The sequence below is a fragment of the Ammospiza nelsoni genome, chromosome 2 (genome assembly GCF_027579445.1).
Source record: "Ammospiza nelsoni isolate bAmmNel1 chromosome 2, bAmmNel1.pri, whole genome shotgun sequence".
In the NCBI taxonomy this organism is placed as follows: Eukaryota; Metazoa; Chordata; class Aves; order Passeriformes; family Passerellidae; genus Ammospiza; species Ammospiza nelsoni.
In genome coordinates, this window is record NC_080634.1 from 51,249,238 (window position 1) to 51,273,635 (window position 24,398).

The window sequence follows — 24,398 nt, forward strand, 5'->3', positions numbered from 1 at the left end:
AACTGGTTCTGTGCAAAGTGTGAGAGTTTTAAGTGTGTTTATAACTCTCCTGCACAGGAACAAAAAGCAATGGCCTGTCAAACTGTAAGGAGGGCAACACTTAAGAGCAGAAGTACTGCAAACACTTAAACTCAAGAGGTCAGGAGATACCAGTAAAATGAACTTTATTTCAAAGCTCTTTAAAAAGCTTCACAATAACACTAACAGAATTAGCATTTCCTTCATTTTATGTACCCCACATGAAAAATGTATTGTTTAGCAAGAGATGAAACGTAAGCGTTTCTGCATGCTACTAACACATTTCACCATCTCATTACCTGATAAGTACTTTGGACTGCAACAATCAAAAATCTCAGACAGAAGGATTTCTTCTGCAAAGTCCTTGTGAAAGGGACAGACACTGGCTTTTTCTGACATACCCAATTAGATGTCCAGACAAAAGAAAACTACCTTGGCATCTACAAATGCCTACGAGTGTTTTGATCACAACCTTTTAAAGGAGCAGTACATTTCAAAGCAAGGGCTTCTTTTCATCTTTAGTGATGCAAATGGTTAAATACTGCACAGAAGCTTAGTATGAACTCACAATTCCACAGGAATCTGAAAGTTACCAAGGCAATTTTCCTTTTAGGATAGTCATGACCAACACTTTACTATTCTTCCTCCCACAACATAACATATTCCCAGACAAGTCTTAAAAAAAAAATATAAATAGTTTCCAAAACAATGCATTCCCTCCCCCATCACATATGACAGCCAAAACATCTTCTGTCATGGGATGAAATAATTTGCTGCAAGTGCAGTGGCTTAGTCCAGGTCCATGTTAATGGTGTTTTGATCATTTGGATGACATTCGCCATTTTGCTGAGGCATTTCAGAATTTTTATCATCTCCCATGTCTTCACTTTTATAATCACTCTGCTCACTTAATGGGTTTTCCTCCTTAGGAGAGTCAACTTTTGGTTTTGGTTGCGTCACAACAGGCTCACAGACATTGTTTAACTCCTAAAAAAGATGGAAGAAATGTGGGCAGAATGTGTATAAAGGAGCCACCCGCTTCACTAGTGCAAAAAGTCCTGTGTCCAAAAAACTGTTTGAAATTGGCTTCTGCATTTGTTCCCCTGAGTCCAAACTGACAAGTACTTAGTGTACTCTGAAATAAATTAACTGGTATAGTTTCTGATGTTCTGTGAGCAAAGTTCAACTAAGTATTTTGGATTTCATATTGGTTTCTCTCAATACTATTTTGTCTCTCAGTAAAACACTGAAAAACAACCTGAGTTTTTAAGGCGACTGAAAGACAAAATATCAATGAGCTCCACAAAATTGTATACAGTACACTAGAGCTCCTCTTCTTTCTGCTGGATCTCCTCCTTTCCATACTTTCTACCTTTCAAGAACACTAGAGCAGTGAGATGAAACCGGGGAAGACAAAAGGCACAGATACCAGTCTACTTTTAGCACCAACCTCTAAAGATAGTTTCTTATGGTACTTACCTGTAGCTTTGCCTTAATTTCACTTGAATGTACAGCTGGATCCTGATCTAAGCTCTTCTTAGCCTGTGCACTCACAGCATTATTCATCCACTCTACCACTTCACTAACACACTTCTCTACTTTCATCATTTCCATCTCATCGATATGGATGTATTTCTCATCCTGTCCAAATACAAACATTTTGTATCAGTTAATAACTGTCAAGTGTTAATAACATGATGAAGTTATGCTAACAAGTCTATCTCAATTATTTATAACTTGTAAATCTCTTCCAATGGTCAAAACAAATAGAAGTTAGCCACAAGGGAGATCCATTACAGCCAGAGACAACAGAAAATACAGATGTGAATATAAAGCTTCCTTTACCCAAATGAACAAGAAATCTGATTCACAGAGGGCATAGAAGATTCACAAAAAGGTCATGTAATAAAATATAACATACTTTAAAAAGCTGATAAAATATTCCCTCCCGTTCTGGAGGAGCTACCTGTGCCCAAGATAGTTTAGACATTGAGATTCTGATGTACAGGGAAAGGACCACAGTTTTCAACTTTAGCATTCCCTACAATGCTACAGTTACACAATTAACTACTATCAGGAGAAGGACCTACCCAGCAACACAACCAATGAATCCATATTTAGAATTCTTAAATAAAACCAAGTTTTTAAATATACTATTTACAATGATGCTAGCTATATCACATGTAACACTACTAATGATTTCACTTAATTTTGTAATCTATAGCTGTGAAGACATAATTGTTTCTGATGTTAAGTATCAGGTTTAATTAGTCTGAGTGTTGAAAGCCATCCTATTAAAATTCTTTAAGCTGAAATTCAAGGAGCAAATTTTCAGACTGCAAAACTTATCAAGAACATAATCTACAAATACCAATGAAAAAAAAAACCAAACAAAAACCCCACAAAGAACCAAACCCCAAATATCCACATATAACAAAATTGTGTTTTTTACTTTATCTGCAGCTAGGTTTTACACTAATGCCTCTCACCATACAATAATTCTTGTCCCTGAAAGAGAGCACATTTCTAAAAAACAGATCAGTTTTTTAAAGGTCAAGAATCAGACCACAAGTCTAAACTCTTTATTAGAACACCCTCTTTAGCCTGAAAACATCCAGAAGTATCAAGCAACTGAAGATATGACACACTGCATGAGATTTTTTGAGTACTGGGAAACATTTGTGGTGTTAAATTTGTGACCTATATAGCAGTAGTTCACAGCTCATCTGAAAGTGCATTTGAAGCCCTCCAGCCAATGAGCCTCGCAGAAGCACTGTGGTTAAAAAAAGGCCACTTACCTTATTCCTGAATTCCCCAGCTATTGTAGCATAGTACTGGAGCCTGTGTCCCAATTCTTGTAATAGCTTTGGTCGCTCCTCTGCCTCTTGGAAGCGCATTTCAATCGGAGTACCTAATTTCTAGAAAAAGCAATTCCTCCATGTTTATGTGATTCATTAACATTCATTAATGTTGTTTAGCACAGTCTTTTGGAAATTTTGCTTTTCAGGCATATTAACAGGCCTACCTTTAAATTCTCTAATTTTTCTACATACACCTGCTTTGCTTCATCCTCACCCTCTTCATACAGCCAGCCTTCTGTCTCTGCTAGGAGGGCAGAGAATCCCTGCAGATCCTGTGTGTCAATATAATTCAACACATCAAACACTGAAATACACACCAATCAACCATGTTTGTTTTGAAGGAACATAACAGAGGTAAATATACACATGAATCCTTAGCCTCCTGTATAAAAATTTAATTTCTACTGCAGCTTTTGCCTAATTTAGTTACTTAAACCATGCCAGCTTCCAGACTAAGAAACACACATCTACAACAAAGGTAGCCTTTACAGACTTTTGTCTTTGATTAGGCCAATGCTTGGGGTGTAACTAATTCATGGTTTTGGTTACACATAAAGCAACACAGTTCCCCCTTCCAGTCACCAGTTCCAATTGGAAGCAAAACTTAACTCCATTTGTGACAAGATCTTTTTTCAGGGATATGTATTTGTTACACCTAAGCCTTATTCTGGGTTAGTCATTGCCATCATTCAACTGAAGTTCTGGTTTTGCAGCTATGTTTAGGGTGGCTTTGAGCAAGTTTAACCAAGGTATACAAAACAGATACTTGGTATTTTCAGAGAAGTTCCTGAAACCATAACCTACCTTTTCACAAACAAACTTTTCATATGGTCCAGACAACTTGTCCCTGAACTCATATACATATTCCTCCACTGCATTCTTTGCATCATTTCTTTCTTTCTCCAGTTTATCTTGCATAATCATCTTGCCCTGTATACCACAGAAAATATTTTAATTAAAAAATAACAATGTTCAAACAGCATTCTACGAAGCACAGCTCCCGTAAAGTCTCCCACAGGCCTTGGTTCATGTAACTGTTGAAATTCTCATTATTATGCAGTAGACTCATCTGAAGAAATGAGTTGCACTTCTCTGGATTATAACAGTTTAAATGAATCTGTGATGCCATTCCATGGATCAGTGCTCTGATACTAATTGCTGTAAAGGACACTTCAGTCTTTCTGATAAACATTTGTCAGTTATGTGTTAGAAGGCAGACAGCATGTTAGCTCACTGTTAACTGAGCCCACACTCCAGGGTGGCGGAACAAGAACAGAGGTGCCTTGAGAAGCAGGTGAATGGTTAATAACTGCACACAAGAAAGCAGTCTAAACCACACTAACTCACCTCTGTTTCAATATACATATTGAGGAGATCTTTTCCTAACTGCCAAACCAAGTTAGCTTCAATGGGCAGTTCCACATTCTTCACTTTTATCTTGGGTTTTTTAGCTTCTGGGGGCTGATCACCTTTCTTCTCATTTGTCTGAGTTAGAAAGAAGAAAAATAAGATAATTTTCCTGACTTCTTTCTGATGAAGTACTGCTATGATGAAAGATACATTCAGAGGAAGAACACACAAAGGTTTTTCCATGTTCTTTTAAAATCTTCAAAATATGCTCGTGAGGCACTTTCCTTTTGGGGATTCCACCTCCTATCCTAGTCTCCTTAGAGTCTGTTTCAAGACAGTAAGCACTGAGCTGCAGCAAGGACTTTCCTCAGATATATGCTGTGTTTGCAGATTTTCCAGAAGTGTTCATGTGTAACATAGCAGTTCACTAATGATGATGGCCTTAAGACTTTAACCCAAAGCATTTTTCATCTCATACAGATGAAAAAAATGAAATCACTAGCAATAACATGCAGACAAATGTTTCACACTGATTGTTTCCTTTTAGGTTTATGAATTCCTGATCCCAGCTTCCTTCAGCAGGCCTAATAAGCTTTGCCTTTAACTGCTGTTTAAATTCAAATGTCTGCAACCCAAATAAACGAGTTGTCCAACACTGCAAGAAGACATGGAAGTGGTAGAGAAAGGCTTCTTGCAGGAATCCTTTTGCAAACTCTGTACAGAAATCATCACAAGATACAGATATTATTTTTCACTTAGTAAAGGTGTGAAAATGAAAAAGGTTCCAACACCAAGTTCCTACTTTTCCTGTAATATATTACCATTTTAAAAGCCATTATATAGGATAACATTTTCAACAGAGTTAAAGGGTCACTCACTTTCTTGACATCTGGGATTTTGTTTTCTTCAGAGGGAGGTTCTGATGAAGGGGGAGACTGAGACGTTTGCTGACCATCAGTTTGTACCTGGGACTGTGTTCCAGCCTCACTGTTCTCTTGCTGGATATTTTTCTGAAATGAAAGCCCAGGCACAAAGGATGTAGAAGGCATGTGCACTTGCATTTACGTATAGGGCACGTCACTTCTGACGCACGTACGGTACAAAGTGCCCTACACAGCATTCTGTGCACACGCAGAAACACACACGCTTCAGCTCTGGAGATACAGACTGGGTGCAAGTTCAGAAGGAGTTCATGAAAATGTTACCAGTGCCAGGCTTGCTGCACAATACTTGTGTGCGTGTGTGCACGTGCGACCACTTTCTCTTACAAAAAGGGGCTTTTAATTTCTTGAGTCATAATGTTTACTTTTTCCCCCTCAAAACTATTAAAAGATCAAGTAGACTATAACAATGTGCATTATTCCCCAGTGCTCCCCTCTCCTTCGATGCTGTAGAAAACAATTCAGCTTTCCCTTTCACAAAAAGTTTCAAAAAACTTTACTGATACAAAGGGTTACATACAAATTCTTCCACCACAAAGTGCATGGATAATTAACAATCCAAATCTAGTTTTCCTGTTTGGAACAGTTGGATAACTATGGCAGCTGTAAGCAACCCCACCCTCAAACAACCTGTCACTATTTGGCACTTCACACAATAACTGATTTTGAAATCCACACACTTTCAAGATAGCATAAATTATCTCCTGTTCTTGTAAAGACAATTTCCTGACAGCTACACACATCTTAAAATTAATCTCCTTTTGCTTCCTTAGAGGAAGGTATTTTTCTTACAGAGTATGTAACAGCAGAACACCCTTTCATCAATCATTAAGGACATTCACACACAAGAAAGGTCAACTTACATCACTGAAGTTTTCAATAGACCTCTGGTCCTGAGCTTCCACTTCAGTCTCAACACTGACATCTTCACACTCTTCACTTTTAACTGGTTCTACCATAGATGCAGTGGACACACTGAAAATGCCATGAGTATTGACACGGACTTTCACTTTGACTTTAGACTTCTCTCCGTCTTTCTGGGCTGCCACATTCTGGATAACATACCTACCTAAAAGCAAAAGAATCAAAACTCACACAGTGGAATTAAATAGGTAATATTACAGAGCCAGGAAAACATCTCCCTTTTTCATAGACAAACTTTTCTAAATATTTCATGAAGCCTCCATGCTAAACTCATGGTCCCTCAAATTAAATCAGTACTACCAGAAAAAAAAAACCCCAACAAAACCAAAGTACACTGCTTTTCAGCTAACTTCACCTTATAAAGTGAAGAGTAGGTTCTCCTGACACAACTAATACAGGGTAAATACAAAACTGGTGCTCTCTGTGTTACTAGTGGGCTGAAAGAAAACTACTGAAGGGCTTAGTGTAATGTCAATATTAAGTGGTGCCTTTCTAAAACAAGTTACTGCCCAACACACAAAGAATATTTCTAGAGGCTTTCCTTACAGCTTCTAACATCCATGCCAGTCTGCCATTACCTTTTATTCTTGGGCAGAACATAACTGTTCTGTAACTACTGTAATATTTGAAACAAGCATTGTGAAACTAATAGACAGACAATTAGCTCAACAGTAAATGAAGAATCAGATGTCCTTGACATTAACAGGACATTGCAGACATTTTTCCTTATGCATGGATTACCAAGAGTGACCTGAAGACCAGAATGCTCACTTAGCTGCAAAGTACAAGCTGCCCAAATTCACAGGCCAAATATACATATTTGCACACACCATTCCTTCAGCAACAGATCTAGATCACAAATGCACAAGCTTTTACCTGCCTTTCTCACAGGCTATGGAATATAGTCCTCTCTCTTGTAAATCAAATAATACTGGAGTTGTGTGACCTGTTCTCTTTTTTGCCAGTCTCATTAGAACTACTACTTCACCCATTAGTCATAGCAATAATTCTGTTCTGAGCAAAGAATTAACTGGCAACTGAGTTGAAACAAATCTGATCTTCAGTTCTGTTCTTACCAGTTTTCAGAACAGCAGATAAACAGTTTCTCATTTGTCAAAGCCAAATTAACTGAACACTGACAAACCCCACCATCAGTCTTTATGGTAAGAGTTAGCCACAAAAGGCAGTCTGATGTTTCTGTAACTACAGAATACAGTCAGAGAATCACAGAATGGCCTGGGTTGGAAGTGACCTTAAAGACTGCATTCCAAACCCCCTGCCTTTCATTGGACCAGGTTGCTCAGGACCTCATCCAACCTGGTCTTAAATACCTCCAAGGATGGGGCATCCACAACTTTTCTGGGAAACCTATTCCAGTGCCTCACCACCCTCACAGCAAAGAGTTTGCTCTAAATATCTAATCTAAACTAGCCCTCCTGCAGTTTTTAAAGCTATTCCCCCTTGTACTGTCACTACTTGTGCTTGTAATAAGTCCTTCTCTCGTGCTGGTTTTTCAAAATACATGGCATGCAAATAAACAACATTTAATTGCATGTTTAGAACTCAAGAACAATTATTTAATTGGCCTGTCTTTACCATCAGTCTTCGTCTAGCTAACCATGTCGTAAGCTCTTTGTAAGTATTAACACTGTCGAGTGCTGCAATTTGTCAAAAAGTATGAAAGAACTGCTTAGAAGTGTTACATAGACAAATCAATACTGTAGTCTTGTAGCTGCCACTATTTCAGGCTGCTTTGATTAGAAGTTACTCAGCATTATGTCAGTCCCAGAAGGCATAGGTAAAAACAACAACTAGTTATTCAAGACATGTTTTTTTTTATATACAGGAGATATTATTCAATTATTCCTAGCTTGCTTCAGTGACAAAACAGAAAAGATTAAAAAAGTCAAAAAGCTATCTTTAGTAGTCATAACCACATTTTAGTTGTAGGCATTGATTTGCTCCCCCTCATTTCTTCCTTCAGCCAAAGCAACATTATAAGCAAGAAAAATAAAAAATACTGATTCAGTTGTCTCGGGAATGGGAACGTTCTGAGTCCTTCAGAGACAAAAGCCTGAATATATACATCATAACCATACTGCACAACAGTTACTCTTTGATTTCAAATTGTTCTATTGGAGACAACACTATTTCCAGGACAACTACTTACCAATTTTTGACTCAGGATATGGGACTCCATTAGGATCAGAATAAAAAGCTTCTAGCTCAAATGGACCTTTCCTATAGAATGTAAGTACCTTAGAAAAGGGTGCTGCATGATTTCTGCTGAAGACCTCATGAACTCTGTAATTAAGGGAAAAGTATCACTTTTAGCAGTGTATTTGAGCTGGAAGGTTTTGATATAGGGTCAGAACTCTTTAGAGGAATATCATGTTTTGAAACATTTACCCCTCTGAACATTTCCAATAAAGACACTTCACTACTGTACTGCAAGGAAAAGGATTTACTGTTCTCTACTGTAATGAGAACTTGTACTGTTCTCTACTGTAATGAGAAATAGTGTATTTTGAATCATAATTTGCACCCTTCCTTAGTCTCAAAGGGATAATTATAGCCCTGTTAATTCCTTGCTCATTTACGTTCCATGGCTCAGTTGAGAACCCTGACACCAGATTATTATTCATTCCTCAACATGACAGAAAAACAACCAGCTTTACTTCATGTTCTATGGCATGTCTGCTATTATGCCAGCCTGATCCCAATTTCCAACTAAGTTTTGTCTCCTAACTGTGGAAGATCTCATCTAATAACCCAGATGTGAGAAAATGAGAGCTTTACCTAGAACAGGAACCCACAGGCTGCTCTCATAAGTGACAGAACAATTAGGCCCTGCACCTCCACAGAAAACAGACAGGAAGAAAAAAAAGGCTGAACTACAAAATATGAAAAAAGTATGAACAGATCCCTCTAGAACCATGATTTTTCCACAGGTTGAACATGGAGCTCTTTCCATCCTAGAAAACAACTGCATTTTCCACAGGCATGGCACAATTAGTAACAGATGTCAGTCATAAGAGACTGCAGCAAGAAATCACTCTTACAAATGTTAAATTTTTGCTAGGTGTTAAATTGCTCCTGCAGTCAGATAAATAGTATCCATATAAGTTCACAATATTTCCATAGTACCTAACATTACTAATAAATCAAGAATCTTAGGTGTCAGGAACACCTTGAGTAAAAATGAAAAGCCAGAAGGCAAAGTGGAATCAGGACCCAAGCACTGATCTAATTTTATATTTCTAATCCTGACAACCAGATAAAGGCAAGACCAGATACTAGTTGGTAGCTCTCTCACTTTTTAAAAATCTTTATGTTTTTACAAATGAGGAATTACAGTTCAAATTTCAACCTATGTCTTTACAATCTTCCCTGTAAACCATCTCTGGTACATGCCTATGGGTTTTCTGCATGAGAATGCCAAAATCCTAGTTTAAGTGCAAGCAAGAACATGACCCCTGAATTATGAAGGTCAAAAGCTTCATGGAATGGTAGTCTGAGCTACCTACCCTTCAGTGTCCTCTGCTTCTGTGTTCCACAGCAGAGATATTGGAAAAGGTGTAGCATCTGTCACAGAAAATTCTCTCACTTTAAAAGCTGGAGAAAGAATGGCACACTGAAAAAAAAAAAATAAAAAACAAACAACAAAAAAGCTTGCATTAAAGCTGGTTAACTCCTCTACTCCGCTAGACATGACAGTAAAAAATTTTCAAACAAGTGAAAACTGTATTGATTTTACTAGACAGAACTATTTCAATACTCAATTTCAATGCAGTATGAGAAGAGAAATCTCACACACAAGTGTTTATGTGCTGTGTTAGCAGGTCTTTTGCAGCTTGTGAGTAAAGGTAACACTAAGGAAATAGCAGGACTATAAAAAAGGGAAATTCTGCAGTGCTTACTCCTAAAACAAGTGTTTATCCAAAGGGTCTTGCTTCTTTCCCTGAACACAACTGATTGCTGGCAATGGAAAACTGTCAGTGAGACAGAGTAAAGAAACAAGTCAAAGAGAAGAGGGTGAAATAAGACAAGAAGTTAAAGGAGAAAAGAAAGAATACAGAATGTGTGGTTTGCTCGTAAAATATAGCTGGAAACAGTAAAAATGGGAGGGAGACAGAATAAAACCTGTTTCACATTAATAGCAAGCTGGATACCAGGAAAGTCAAACTTGCAGTAGTTTGGGCTCTCCACAGATCTTATACCTTGTTGAGTAAAAGTAACTTTCAGCTTCACAGCAACTTGAATTTTTGGCATTAAAGATCTCTAGATTGTGTTCTTAAGAGCAGATTGGGCTGCTTACAGAATGCACCCTGCAATAGGGTACTGCACCAGGGAGGAGTACTCTGGTCTTTTTAAACAGTACAGTCCCATAAAAAGACCTAGTGAACATGTACGTTCCTTTGAGTACTTTAAAATGGACCACTTCTACAATTCTTCCTAACTGCTTGACCTATTCTTCCTATTCATGGAAGAAATACATCTTTTAATTTCATCAAGTGCTGCCAGTACTATACCTGCAGAGCACAGCCCCTAGCTATGGCTTCATCTGCATTCAGTGTTGTACTGACATCCTTGCCAAAGAATTTAGCAATCCTCTCCTTGACAGCAGGAATACGAGTTGCTCCTCCCACAATCTCCACAGCATTTACATCTTCCACTTTCAGCTGTGTTTGTTCCATTAATGAAAGCAGAGGCTTCTCTATCCTCTGCAGCAGGTCAGCACACAATTCTTCAAATTGTGACCTAAGAAAAAAAAAAATGGAATTAACTAAAGAATGCCTGTCCCACAAGAACCTTGCCTGGTATTTGTTTCCAAACTGATGCTGACTAGGTTGGTTAGCGACACTACAGAGACCTAAAGCTAAACTCCTGTGAGTAGGCCAAAGTGGCAACCACAGACAGCGTAGTACACAAACAGCTGCTTTCAAGTTTTCCTAAGCTACTATCAATGCAGTTAAATAAGATAAAGGTTTTGTTTGGGCAGCTGCTATGTATTTGCCTCAGAGCAAAGGTTACAGATAAATCAGAAAACACTGACACTTCCTTTATCATGAAAAACTGTTGCCTAAACACTGGAAGAAAAACAACCCACCACTCTTAGCAGCAGCTACAGAACAAATGAAGCCATGCCTGTGAACATGTGTATGAGAGACAGACTTCATTTACACTTGGACCATAATCAAGTCATCATCCATCAGCACTGTTTCTGCCCTCCATTTCTCTATCAATATCCATAGTACACTAAGAACAGAAAAAAGAAACAAAGCTGAAATTGTTGCTATCTTAAGAGAGTATGGGATTTAAGTTACCTAAAATATGCAGAAAGTTAAAATATGTAACCAACCTTCTGGTTTGCAAGCATCAATCCATGGTTTTAGAACCATATTCTACAAAAAGAATCTAAACTTTTAGGTATGTTATTGCACTGAAACATTACTCAGGTTAGCTGAACATCCCATTTCCCAGCCTTAGCTATTACAAAGTGTCACAGCTATTCAGCACTTACACTTAATTTTAGCACATTAAGTTTCTTCCAAACACTGAAAGAAACACTTCTTTAAAAAAATGGCCACTAAAGCAAATGCCTGTCTTGTACAGAACTCACCTGTTCATTTTTCCAGATACATCAGTATCATTCATGAAACACTCAATATTTAGGGGAATGTCTGTGCTATTTGAACTCATTAGTTTCTTCAGTTTCTCACATTCCTGATACAGACGAAGAAGAGCCCGAACTTTGGTTTTTGGATCTAGTTTGTACTTTGATTTTATTTCTGCACAAAAGTAATCTACCAGCTTTCCATCAAAGTTTCTCCCACCAAGGAAAGGGTCAAATGCTGTCCCAAGTACCTAGTTTAAAAGAACACAATTATTTAGTTTAACACTAATAAAATCACAGGGAATAGCAGTCTTCCAGTATCAGCAAGTCCTTGCTTCAAAATAATATTAGGCTGACCTGTCCCCATCTTCCAATGCACAGTTACATCAGCCAAAAATTGATCTTCACTTTTACAGAGGAAAAAAAGACTAAGTAAGTAACTGACAATCCTAAGTATTCAAAGTTTTCATCCATACACACACTCATTTAGATAAAGCAAAATAAATTATAGCACTAGTATTATTTATCTTACATTTGTGTAATGCAAGAAATTTACATCCTGTTTGAAACAATTCTAATGAAATGAAGAATACTGATGAAAACCTTTGCCTTTTGACTTGTTGCCACTTTCCATGCATTAAATTATTTAAGAATTTAAAAAAGAAGGCAGATTGGCAGGCTATTTGATTCTAATTGCTGGTAAACATTTTAATTTCCACTTAATCTTACTACCTTCAGTTTACTTTTGTTGAATGCACAGGCTGATACTTGAAATGCAGAATGTCCCATATCAACAAACACAACTATCCGTGGCTTCTCTTCAGGAGCTGGAAGGTCTTGTTTATAAATTCCATAATTCAGAGCCACTGCAAAAGTAGTATCAGATATTATCCACACAATCTCTAATTTCCAGTGGCATACCACAACAACCCCGTGAACATTAAGCTGTACGATCAAAAGCATAAAGACAAATCCAGACATACACCTGTGCAACATACACTATCTTCGTGGAAGCTTTGTCCCATTAATCTAAACTGTAGGACCTGAAAAGCAGAACATACTCCCTTAGTCATGTATATGCTCTCTCAGCATTTGTTTGGGTTTTTTTCTTTTTGCCCTGCAAAGTACTCAAAAACACAGAACATCTTAACAACAAAACCCAAACCCAGTTTTGTATTTCCAGTGATTATCTTCCAAGCTGGGAAGTTTTGTCTGAGAGTTGTATAGATGGTCAGCAGAGCCATGTGTCTGCTTAAAATCCTGACTATACTGAAAAAAAAGCCTTGGAAGTTATGAGGTGTTGATGTTTAATCAAGGAACTTCCTTTAGGAGTGTCTAACTCCTGCAGCTGTGCATCTGGGCAGTACAGCAAATGAACAAGTAATCCAGGCACATGGAGTGACTCCTAAATAAGTGCTCAGGGAGATAATTATCAATGGAGCTTGATCTCATCTACCCATTCACACAGAAGACGTTAAACCAAAAAAAGAACAGCAAGTTTTTCAAATATTTATATTTGCCTTTTCAAGTCAGCCCTTTTTCTTGAAGTATTTAAATGCACCCTCTATCCCACTTGTCAATTGCAGGAACTGCTATTTTATCCTACTTACCTGCTGTCATGTCATTCATTAATCTAAGACAATTCAAACCAACAATCTGAGCTGCATCCAGAAGAGATCTCCTTTCAGCATCTGTGAAAAATGATGGAACCTGAAGAAAGTAGGTGAGAATACAAAGTTATTTCCAGAAAATGAGACATTAGACCACTTATTTGAAAGTATTAATTTAAAAATTGTATCTATTCCTCCACTTTGAGGAAGATACTTCCTTCAAGCCTCTAAAATGCAACTACCATACTGAATTGACACTTCAAATATTCTACTCAGAGATGGAATTAAACCAGCATCAGCTAGTTTACATGAGCACACACTAGCAAGAAACAAATGACTTATTTGTATACAAATGCTAATAACAGGAAGTGCTGGCCCAAAAAGTGAAACTGGGTATTATGAAGACAGTGACATGAAATACCTTAATCAGAACTAGCAGGCAGACTCCTATCCAAACAAGGAAAGAGGGAACTAAAAGCACACAGCAATACTACAGATGTCAGAGATGCAAAGAAATAAGGGATAACAAATGAAGAGAATCTATTTTGGCAGAAATTACTTCAGGCAAGAAGTGCTAAGAAATTATGAAGGAATTTCTGCTAAAAATTTTCTACAGATCTCTAGCACTGGCCTTGGACAGTGCCTTCTGATGTTCCCCCTCCAGGGACACATGAAGAACTAGCTTTCCAGGTTCAACTGGAGAATCAACATTTCTAATAATAACAGAGCTAAATATTCCTAGATGCAACATGAGACAGACTTGTTCAGAGTCATTGAGAACAGAGAGGCAGGTGTTATTTTATACTGGGGCTTTGCAATGGAATGACTGATCTTGATCTGAGGTCATTTGCTGTGCAGTCATCACAGTGAAAGAAACAAAGCAAAGTTTGCTGAAAGGATGAAGATAAACAGGACAGAAACTGAAATTTTCAGCTGACAGAGGGCAAATCTTCATAAAGGAAATTGTTCAAAGCTGTTATCAAATTGTTTTAAATCCAAGGAAAAACACAAACATATGTATTTACTTCAATGAGTAATTTGTATGCTTAATCATGAAAGCAAGCTCTTCCAGAAGGATTTAAACCTGGATCCAGAAACATTTTGGGTCCAAAGGTCCAGACATTTCCAAGAGAATGAGTTCATTAAGTTAGTCAGGGTCTGGAATATGGCAGCAGCTCTGGGATTTCTTTAAGTCAGAAGCTCTAAACCTAGTTTGGGTTAATCTCTTTGTAAGTGCTTAGCAGAGTTCTTTTTCACTCTGCATGAATAGAAACAAAATGCCCTCAATAGCTGAAGTTAAAAGACATAATGTTCCTGTGCACTACAATTACTTACAGAAATAACACAGTCTGTTACTGGCTTTTTCAGGTTACTCTCTGCAGTCTCCTTCAATTTAGTCAATAGCATAGCTGAAATCTGTTCCACACTGAAGATGTGCTCCTCATCCATGTACATGACCTGGATCGAATAGGTAAAATAATTCCATTAGTTCAACTGATGGAAAATTGCATACATTTAATGTTCTTTGATACACTGCTGCCTAATACTCTATGAATCATGACATGCTTCATTACTTCATTATAGAACTTCAGTTTACAATTTAATTTCCCAGCTGAGTGTTTTTAGAAGCAATAATTCTATCCTGTCTTAAAACATCAAGAACTGTATCAACTCCATAGATTAAGGAAATTGCCAAAAATGACACAAGTTTAAAATGTGGCACACCATTAAGTAAAAATAGCCATCATTTTTCAAACTGACACCAAATGCAAAAAATGTACAGAAGTACTTGCTGTGTATTTTTCCTCAGCATTTTTATCCTTCTGCTCAAATACATGAGACGTCTCTGAAAGGAAGAACTGTGCAACAACAATTCACCTATGCACATGAAACAACTAAAAGCTTAAGATAAAGCTTAGCAAAAAGTTTATTTATTGCTCTCTTAGCAAAAAATATTCTGAAGCACCATTTTTATCATGCAATAGAATACATGACAATGATGAAGTGAAGTAATGTGTTACAGCTGAGGCTTGAAAGTAACACTTCTCTTTTATTCACTCTGTATGGTTTGGGGAAAAACTAGGCACTTTGGTTTTAATAGAAAAATTGCTCTCTAAACCTCCCAGTCTTATTGAATTTTATGGAATCAATTATTAAAACTTTTTAACCACAGTTAAATAGAAATAAATACTAATTTGTTCTCCAATCAGCCTAAGAAAAAAAGGTAGTAGAGTTCACCCAACACTAGCCTCTCACAGTACAAGATTCCTACACACATTGATTAAAGGAAACCAATAATTTCTGTCTGAATTTATCTGTTAACCTCACAAATCACAAACAGCAAAAGAGAAAGCATCTTCCCTTTTTTTCTGTGATCTATTCACTACTTAAGACTGATCTATACTGAAGTTATGAGGGACCAGTTCAAGCTAAAGTCTTCAACAGGGAAGCAACACTGATTGTTATGCCAGCAAGGTTTCATTATCAGTAATTGTACATATTTCTGTAAATGGATACAATGTTATTAATGACACCTATTCTATGAAAAGCTGACATTGTATCAGTGAAGTCCGTGAAAGGCAAGCAAGAGCCAAACCTGCAATGTGGTAGGAGATGATTTTGAATACCTTTTTGCAAGTAACTAGTAACTGACTCCAGGCAGTCTGCTAAAGACACACTTACCACTCACCTAAGGCAATCATTCTAAAGAAGAGTTCTGACTATTTTCTAAAGCATTTGTAAAACACCTAATAGGTCTGCTGCAATGAATTCCACACAAGTGGTAGAAAGTCATACTTTGAAGTAAAACCATACAACCTTGTAATTATCTTAGCAGTTTTTCTGCCAGCGCATTTGAGCTAGATGTGCAATTTGCCAACAGGGAAACTTGCATTTCAGCAATAATTTGTAAATGAACCTTAATTTGAAGGTTAATATTCACTATTTAAAGATAAAGCTTTCTATTCATAAAGAGCTCTCCTTTAACAGAGAGATTAAAACAACCTACCTTTAGGATAATTAAAAGAAACTCGTATTTTCATTTCAGGTGCTGAAATGTAAGACTTCAGATTTACCTATACAACACAGAAAGATACACTGCAGATTTACCTTCACTCCAACTCCACCATTCTTCATGGGAACCAAATCATAGCTCAACTTTTCTTTCTCCTTCTGAACAAAAGGATCATTAAATGCACGGCCATGGAATCTCTTGAAGTTAGATACAGTGTTGTGGGCATGAGTAATTTGCTGTAAAGAAATACAGGATAGTTAGAAATCCACTCTTAATCAGTCTGCAGTGTTCCGTGCTGTTCTGTAGGCCCCCAAGCACAGGTCAAGTTTTCAGACTACTGCTCACTCCCTTGTCACAGCTTTATTTAACACTGGTAATTGCTGTCTGGTACTTTTTATCAGCTCATTAATAGTTAGACACAGACCATTACTTATTAAGGATTATAAAACTATCCATCTCTGAAACCTTGAGACAACTGGGTGAACAATAACATGATCAACAGAGTCTACTACTTTAGTCAACTAATTTAGAATGATAGAGCCGCTTAAATTGGAAAAGGCCTTTCAGATCAAGTCCAGCTATTAACCTAACACAGCCAAGTCCACCAATATCCCCAAGAGCCACATCCACACACTTTTGACATATCTCCCAGGATAGTGACTCCACCACTTCCCTGGGCAGCCTGTTCAGATGTTTATAAACCATTCAGATAAAAAAAATCTTTTGCTAACAGCCAATCTAAACTTCTCCTGGTGCAATTTTGTGCTTTTAGATTATTATAAGGGCACACCTGAGCTTCCTTTTCTCCAGGCTAAACACCCCCAGCTCCCTCAGCTGCTCCTCAGCAGACTTGCTCTCCAGACCCTTCCCCAGCTCTGTTGTCCTCCTCTGGATTCACTTCAGCACCTCAGCATCCCTCTTGTAGTGAGGGGCCCAAAACAGAACCCAGAACAGGATCTGAGGTGTGGCCTCACCAGTGCTGAGTACAGGGCACAATCACTGCCCTGGTCCTGCTGGCCACACTACTGCTGATACAGGCAAAGGGACCATTGGCCTTCTTGGCCACCTGGGCACAGCAGGCTCATGTTCAACCACTGCCAAACAGCACTCCCAGGTCTTTTTCCACCAGGCAGCTCCCCAGCCACTCTGCTCCCACCCTGTAGTGTTACATGAAGTTGGTGTGACTCAAGTGCAGGACACTGCACTCATTAAACCTCACACAGTGGTCCTCAACCGTTCAATCCAGCCTGTTTACGTCCTTTTGTAAAGCCATCCTGCCCTCCAGCAGATCAACACTCCAGTCCAGCATAGCCTCACCTCCAAAGTGACTAAAGGTGCACTCGATCCCCTTTTTCAGATCACTGAATAAAATATCAGATAGGGATGGCCCCCAGTACGGAGCCTTGGGGACACCATTGGTGATAGGCTGCCAGCTAGATTTAACTCCATTCACCATAACACTCTGGGCCTGGCTATCCAGCCAGTTTTTAACCAGGTAGGAGTAACACCCCGGTTGTGCCAGTCACCCCCCCACGCTGCCATAATGGCAACTGTGTCAGAGTTTTACTGCAGCACAATGGTGTCCAGCTCCTCCTCTTTATCGCCTGTGTTGCAGGCATTGATGCCTGCTGGCATGCACTTCATGGGCTATTGATCCTGCCCCTTTTTGCAGAGAAGTCCCACCTCCTATGTGACCATTCTCAGGAGCTTCTACAGTTTTTAAACACATCAGTAATAACCCTTGTGTCACTGCTGCTGAATGGATCTCCATCCCATCTCCACCAAGGCAGCAGAGTGAAGGACCTCACTAGAAGGACCTCACTCTCTTTCAAACACTGCTGTGGTGCCCCCCAGGCTTGTCTCTAGCAAACTTGGTTGTATGTCTTCCCCCCTCCAAATCTGGTTTAAAGCTCTCAGTGATCCCTGCTAGCTCCTGTGCAAAGATCCTTTTCCCCCTCTGAGACAGGTGTACCCTGCCTGTTGCTAGCAGTCCTGCTGTCATGTAAACTGACCCATGATCAAAACCCACAAATTCTGCCAATGGCACCAAGCTCAGATATTGGTCTGCTGGCTCTTCCTGTTTCCTCCATCATTTCCTGCAACTGGAAGGATAGAGAACACATGATAGCACTATTTGTGCTCCTGATCCCTTAAGCAGTCATTCCAAGGCCCTGAAATCTCTCCTGATTGCCCTTGGACCTCCTGGTGCAACCTCATCACTGCCAATCTGAGAAATCAATAATGGATAATTATCTGACAGCCATACCAGGGCAGGAACTTGGACCCCAGACAGGCAGCAGACATTCCTAAGAAGTGGTTCCTGCCAGCATATTGGGCCTTCTGCTGTCTTCCAAAGGGAGTCTCCTACAGTAATGTCCTCTTTTTCTTCAGGGAAGCAGTTTTGACATAGGCCAACTTAACCTTGGTGACAGATTGATCCCTATCACTTCAAGTCAGTGTTTTCCAGCAGGTGGAGGAGAGAGAAAGGAATCCTCTGTGTGTCAGGACTGCCTCCCAGGCACATCCCAGGGAAGGCAGGGTGCAATTCCACTATATCATCTCTCTCTCTCATGCTCCCTGATAGTCCTCAACCCACACACCTCCCACCAAAGTTCTTCACTAAGTGGAAGAGTACCTGGGCACATTCCCACATCTTGCTCACAGGTGCCACCCACTACTGGTACTGAGAGCAGGGCTCACCCTGCAGATGCCACCCAGTACTGGCAGTGTGTTCCTGCCAGAGCTGTCTGGGCAGCCATGCCCGGTGTGGAGCTGAGCGGGGCTGTGGCTTTCTGCCAGGTAGGCACCACTGCTCCTGCCTGGGCTGGCACTGCCTCTGCACCTTCCTGCACACTGCTGAGCCACACCCTGCTCACCAGGGCTCCCTAAGGGCTTCTTTTTTATTTGGGGAAAACTGCTGTTGTTGGTCCTGGCCCCACCTAGGTCCCATCAGCCACTACCACTCAGCTGCAGGCTTCTGGCAGCTCTTGTCTCCCCGTGACACTCCCCCAGTTCAGGAAACCGCCCTGTGCACCGCACTGGAGCACTCTGCTGCTGATTGTGCTGGCAACCAGAGCCACTCACCTCGCACCTCACTGCTGTCACCGAAATTCAACTTAGACCAAATTCAAATGTTTAAAGATTGCAACTACATACGAAGCTGGCTTCTCTGTCTGGAAGCTGGCCCTCCAACCCAAGCCACACCACCTCCACTTTAAACATTATTACATAAAGTGCAACCAAGGGCTTTCCTAGTTACTAAGTGTCAAGCTTAAGTGTCCCCATATATTTCAATAGTTACTTTTTTCTCTCTGAGCTACTTTGAAAGCACATCATTTCCTTGCTCAAACTCATCTAGCAGAAACTCAAATTCCTACACTAGACCAAAGAAGAATACAGTGCATCGACAACTTGGAATTTTTTTTGCTAACATTTTAGCTTGAAATATGTGCTAAACTCCAATGCAAGCTCCCCAGAGCAAGCAAGTGACATAAAGAAGCATTTGTTATCAGAAATGTAAAGCACAACAGAAACCAGACAACAAGAACAGCCTAAGAGATAATGCAAGTATCTCAGAGTAGACTTAATTCTATTTCATTAGAGAGAAATTACAAAAGTGTGTTATTATCTACAGAATAGATTTAGGCAGGCACCAACAGACTGCATGATAGCAACTCAAATGCTGAGCATACCAAGGAATATTTCTAGCATTCACTACCCTCAAAGAAAAGCATCAATTCCTGGTTGCATTAAAAATTTTCCACCACAGAATAGAGGAATTTGAGCTACATCTACATTAAAAAGCTACTCAACTAGGACAGTTCTCCTACAGAAAAGCTCCCTGACAAAAAAAAAGAGGCCATACTCCCACTAACAAGCAGTAACTTTCAGACAGCTGCGTCTGTGGAAAGATGTCACACTTGGATTGCCTGCTGAGAGTCATCCTTGGTTTATTCCAATCACCAAACAGTGCTCAGCAATTAATAGTACGAGCACAAGTTAACACAGGCCAAAAATCATGCCAGGAACTATTCCAGTACTTAAATGTGATTGAGTAGTTAGGTTCCTGTGTTGAAGATTGTTGCCCAGCATGGTTTTATTTATTTGTATAGCCACAACTTCAGAGTGCCTGAACGCTACGTATTTCACAGCTGTACGACTGAAGAACATAGCAGCAGGAATTATTACCATGTAGTGGGTAGAGAAGCACAAACACTCTGGCAGCTTTTATAGCCTAATTTAGAATTAACCTCAAAGCCTTTTCTAAGAGAACAATCTTAAGATATTTTTAGAGTAATTGTATGCCATTAGGTCTGTTTTAATATCTTCCTGCTTAGTCAGAATTAAGAAAGCTGAGAATTATGATCTGTTAACTAATGTACTTTTCTCATCTCCAGTGCTGCCATGCTTACCTAAAGGTTACAGAAATTTGCTGAAAATTTGCTCCAGCAGCAATTTCTCAAATAAAGAGAGCACCTTTGAGTATTTTGAGTTCTCTCACAAAATCACACCGTAAAAGTCACCAGTCAAAACCTCTTTTTATTTTGTGGGATCTTTTGGGTTTTCTGCTTTTTATTTTTCAAATAAAAACAATCATTGCATTCCTTGATTTAAGTAGCTACTACACCTGAATACACCAAAAACATAACTCTCAGTACTCCATGTCAGGAAACTTCCACATTTACAGAAGAAACACAATTCACATCTTAGGTCATCAGCCAAACTGGACGACTTACAACTACGAAATAAACGATCTGTCATCTTTTATCATTTAAAGTATTACATTCTTTTTTCCTGCCAAAATATTTAGCTTCAACTTCTAGGAGAGCCAAGCATGAAACACTCAATCAAGTAACACCATACAGGTTAGTCTGAAGGTAACTAAAGTCACAGGTGTTCATCACTGCAAATACATACTTGTAAATGCAATCTAAGAGAGAATCTGCTCACTTGCAGCCTCCTTCATGTTTTCCACAGCACCTACTAGAACAATCTAACAAAACTGAAACATTCTGGAGACTACATCATGTTCAGATAATTTCTCATTTTGAGTAACAACTCATTTTTGCACACTAATGAATCATACTAGTTTCTGACTTGCAACAATGTCAGCAGTCAACAGAGCAATGCTGAAATGAAATTTAAGAAAAAACCACAAACACATGTATTTATTTCATTACTCCAAATGCTAACCTGTAACTGAATGTGCCCATGCTTGTTAACATGTGAAGTATTTGTATTGCCTCAGGTATTCAAAATTAAGAGGAGTGCTATTATAGTGGAATAAAGTCTCCTCCAGTGCTCTCTCCATGGAAACCCACTGCAGTCCTTTGCTACATGAGAGAGATGCACAGGCCAGCTGAGGCTGCATGCTTGATCTCCCAGCAGCAGTTATGTAACAACGCACAATACCTAAGGATTTGTTTAATCATTCCAGTTTGTTATTCTGAGACTTGTTGGAATCAAGTTCTCTTTCTAAGCTGAAAATACTACTTTAACAAAGAAAACATTCAATCTTTCAAAGCACCTCAATCAAAAAAAAAAAAAAAAAAAAAAAAACAACAAAAAACCAAAATAAGGACTTGCACTTTCAAAACCAGCAGCACTTAATTTACAGCAAATCCAAAGGTAGTAAGGTACCCTAAATAGCTTTAAGAATCTGAGCCAAAGCTCTCCCTTTACATCTAAATTTAAGGGACTATATACAGAATTTAAAATGTTTTCCTTCAAGTACAAGGAATATCCTGTATACAATCATTAGGAAAAGAAATCCAGTGACCTTAACTTGTCAGAATATGAACATTGAACATATTCCACTGGAAAGTATTACATTAATGAAGGAGAGAGCAGAAGCATTCTAGCAAAAACATCCTACATTTCTCCAAAGAAAGCATGGCAGCATAGTGCAGCATTTCTAAAATAAAAGACTCAACAAGAAACTGAGGCTGTTTGGCTTTAAATACACACAGACAACTCACTTTACACACACACTGGTACTTCAACAGTTTGCAGCAGGAAATGACCTACCTGGTTTTTAGCCGCAACACCAATAGCTCTGTTTTTGGATCCAAATGAAACCACTGACCTGGAAAGAACAACAGGCTAATTAACTCGGTCCTGACAACAAACACGACTGAGAACTCTCACGGATTCATTTTCTGCTACTGCAGATAAAACACCTTAGCCTTTCTCTCAAAGTGTCATTCCTGTAGTAAAAAAACTACAGGAAGACTTTTATCCATGTTAAAGCCTTGGCCCAAATCCAGGACTTTTCCCAATGGCTTATCCGAACGGTGGAACAGGATGATCGCAATTCAGAGCTCACAGCCGGACTACACCCTACCCGTCTGTGCATGGCTGCTTCAACTTGTCAACTAACTCCTGCTTGGAGCCAGAGGCTTTCTATATCTAACCTCTGACTAAGGGAGAGCTGCCCTGAGCAGCTGGCAGAGCCCACCCTCCGCAGCACGGGTGGGAGCGTGTGTCCGCCCGTGTCCCACTTCACCCGGGCTGCCCCCCGGGATCCTCCCGCCGCTCCCCGCCCGCCGCAGCACGGCCCGAGCGGCTCCGCACAGCCCCGGGCACTGCCCGCGGGACGCGCTCCGGCTCCGGGGCACGGAACGGGTCGGGACCGGGAGACACAGGGGAACAACGCGGGTGGGGCCCGAGGCGGGGGCACAGAGCGGGTCAGGGTCGGGGCGCACAGCGGGACCCAGCGGCTGAGGGGATCGGGGCACGCAGCGGGCTGGGGCGGGAAAGGGAGTACGGGGGCACGCAGCGGCTCGGAGGGACACACAGAGGGCTGCCGCCCGGCCCCGCCACCCTGTACCGACCCCCCCGCAGCCCCCGAGGCGGCGAGTGCCGGGGAACGCGCTGGCTCCGCACAGCGGGAACCCCCCCACGCCCCACCGCGAAACTTCCAGCAGCTTCTCCACGGCGGGCGCCCCGCCGGGCACGGACCGGCCCCTGCCCGTCGCCTCCCTACACTCACGGCGTGCACCGGTCGCTGAACTCGTTGGCGACGGTCTCGATGCCGCCGGCCCGCGCCACGGCGATATAGCAGCTCTGGAAGCCCAGATCAAAGCCCACCACGGCCATGGCCCCGGCGCCAGAGGGAGGCCCCCGCTCTGCCCGGCTCGCTCCCGGTGCTGCTGCGGCCGCCGGTCCCCGTAGCGTGCGCGGGCGGGCGGGCGGGGAGGGGACGCAGCGGCGCCGCCGCCGCTTTAAATATGACAATGAGGCGAAGTTTCCAGAAACTGCGGCAGCCACTCACCGGCTCCACGTGCGGCTTCCGCTTCCGCCCTCGGCCGCCTTCTCGAACAATTCCCGCCAATCGGCGGCGCCGGGCGCGGTGACGTAGACCGTTTCCACGGCGACCGCGGACGCCGCCGATCCCCGGGGGCGGGGCCAGGCGCGCGGGGCGGGGCGGGGCGGGGCCGTGTGGAGGAGGCGGCGGGGGCCGGGGCCGGGAAAGGCGGCCGGGGCTCCCCGGCCCGGAATGTGCGGGAGAAGGGGAGACGAGCCGCTCTCCGTATCCGTGCCCCACTTTAGTGCACCGGGTAACCTCTCTAGAGCTCTTGGTCACGTTGTTGTGGGTATCTCCCTCCCGCGCTGGCGGGCGAAATATGCTAATTGTACGCGTCACTGACTCTCTGCAGAGGGCTTTTGTCTCGGCGTGCCACAATCCATTATAGCATAAATGTTCTATTGCCTCCTAGCAGTCCAGCTCTAGCTTTTTGTGCAGGACCCCATCCCTGCTGGAAGAAGCCTTAACCTCCTGCATTCCGTACGGAGGTGTGGTGGGTACACAGACCCTGGTTCGGTTGTCAGCAGTGCATCCATCACAGAATCAATCCGGTTGGAAAAGCCCTCTGCGATCATCGAGTCCAGCACGTAACAGAACCATAACAACCAGACCGTAGTACTGAGCGCCTCATCCAGTCTTTCCTTAAACCCCTCCAGGGACAGTGAGTCCGCCACCTCCCTGGGCAGCCCATTCCAATATCTAATTGCCCTTTCCGTGGAGAAATTCCTCCTAATGTCCGGCCTCATACCCCCCAGGCA

The 24,398-nt window shown here is 41.0% G+C and overlaps 1 protein-coding gene across 2 annotated transcripts; it reads right to left on the bottom strand.

Annotated features, from left to right (window-relative positions):
• Window positions 1-147: 147 nt before the first annotated feature.
• On the bottom strand, window positions 148-23,577 carry HSPH1 (heat shock protein family H (Hsp110) member 1). 2 transcript variants are annotated; one of them, XM_059492925.1, is made up of 18 exons: window positions 23,326-23,576; window positions 22,362-22,419; window positions 16,430-16,570; window positions 14,657-14,779; window positions 13,322-13,421; window positions 12,444-12,577; window positions 11,718-11,962; window positions 10,627-10,855; window positions 9,622-9,728; window positions 8,265-8,398; window positions 6,034-6,239; window positions 5,108-5,239; window positions 4,227-4,364; window positions 3,684-3,809; window positions 3,044-3,151; window positions 2,817-2,936; window positions 1,498-1,659; window positions 148-1,005 (listed from the first exon to the last, which is right to left on the bottom strand). In XM_059492925.1, exons 1-18 carry the CDS (start codon window positions 23,430-23,432, stop codon window positions 808-810), a joined length of 2,568 nt encoding a protein of 855 aa, XP_059348908.1. In that variant the 5' UTR covers window positions 23,433-23,576; the 3' UTR covers window positions 148-807. The 2 variants fall into 2 exon arrangements, with proteins under 2 accessions (XP_059348908.1, XP_059348917.1); XM_059492934.1 differs by lacking the exon at window positions 5,108-5,239 and having other exon boundaries at window positions 23,326-23,577.
• Between the last annotated feature and the right edge of the window lie 821 nt (window positions 23,578-24,398).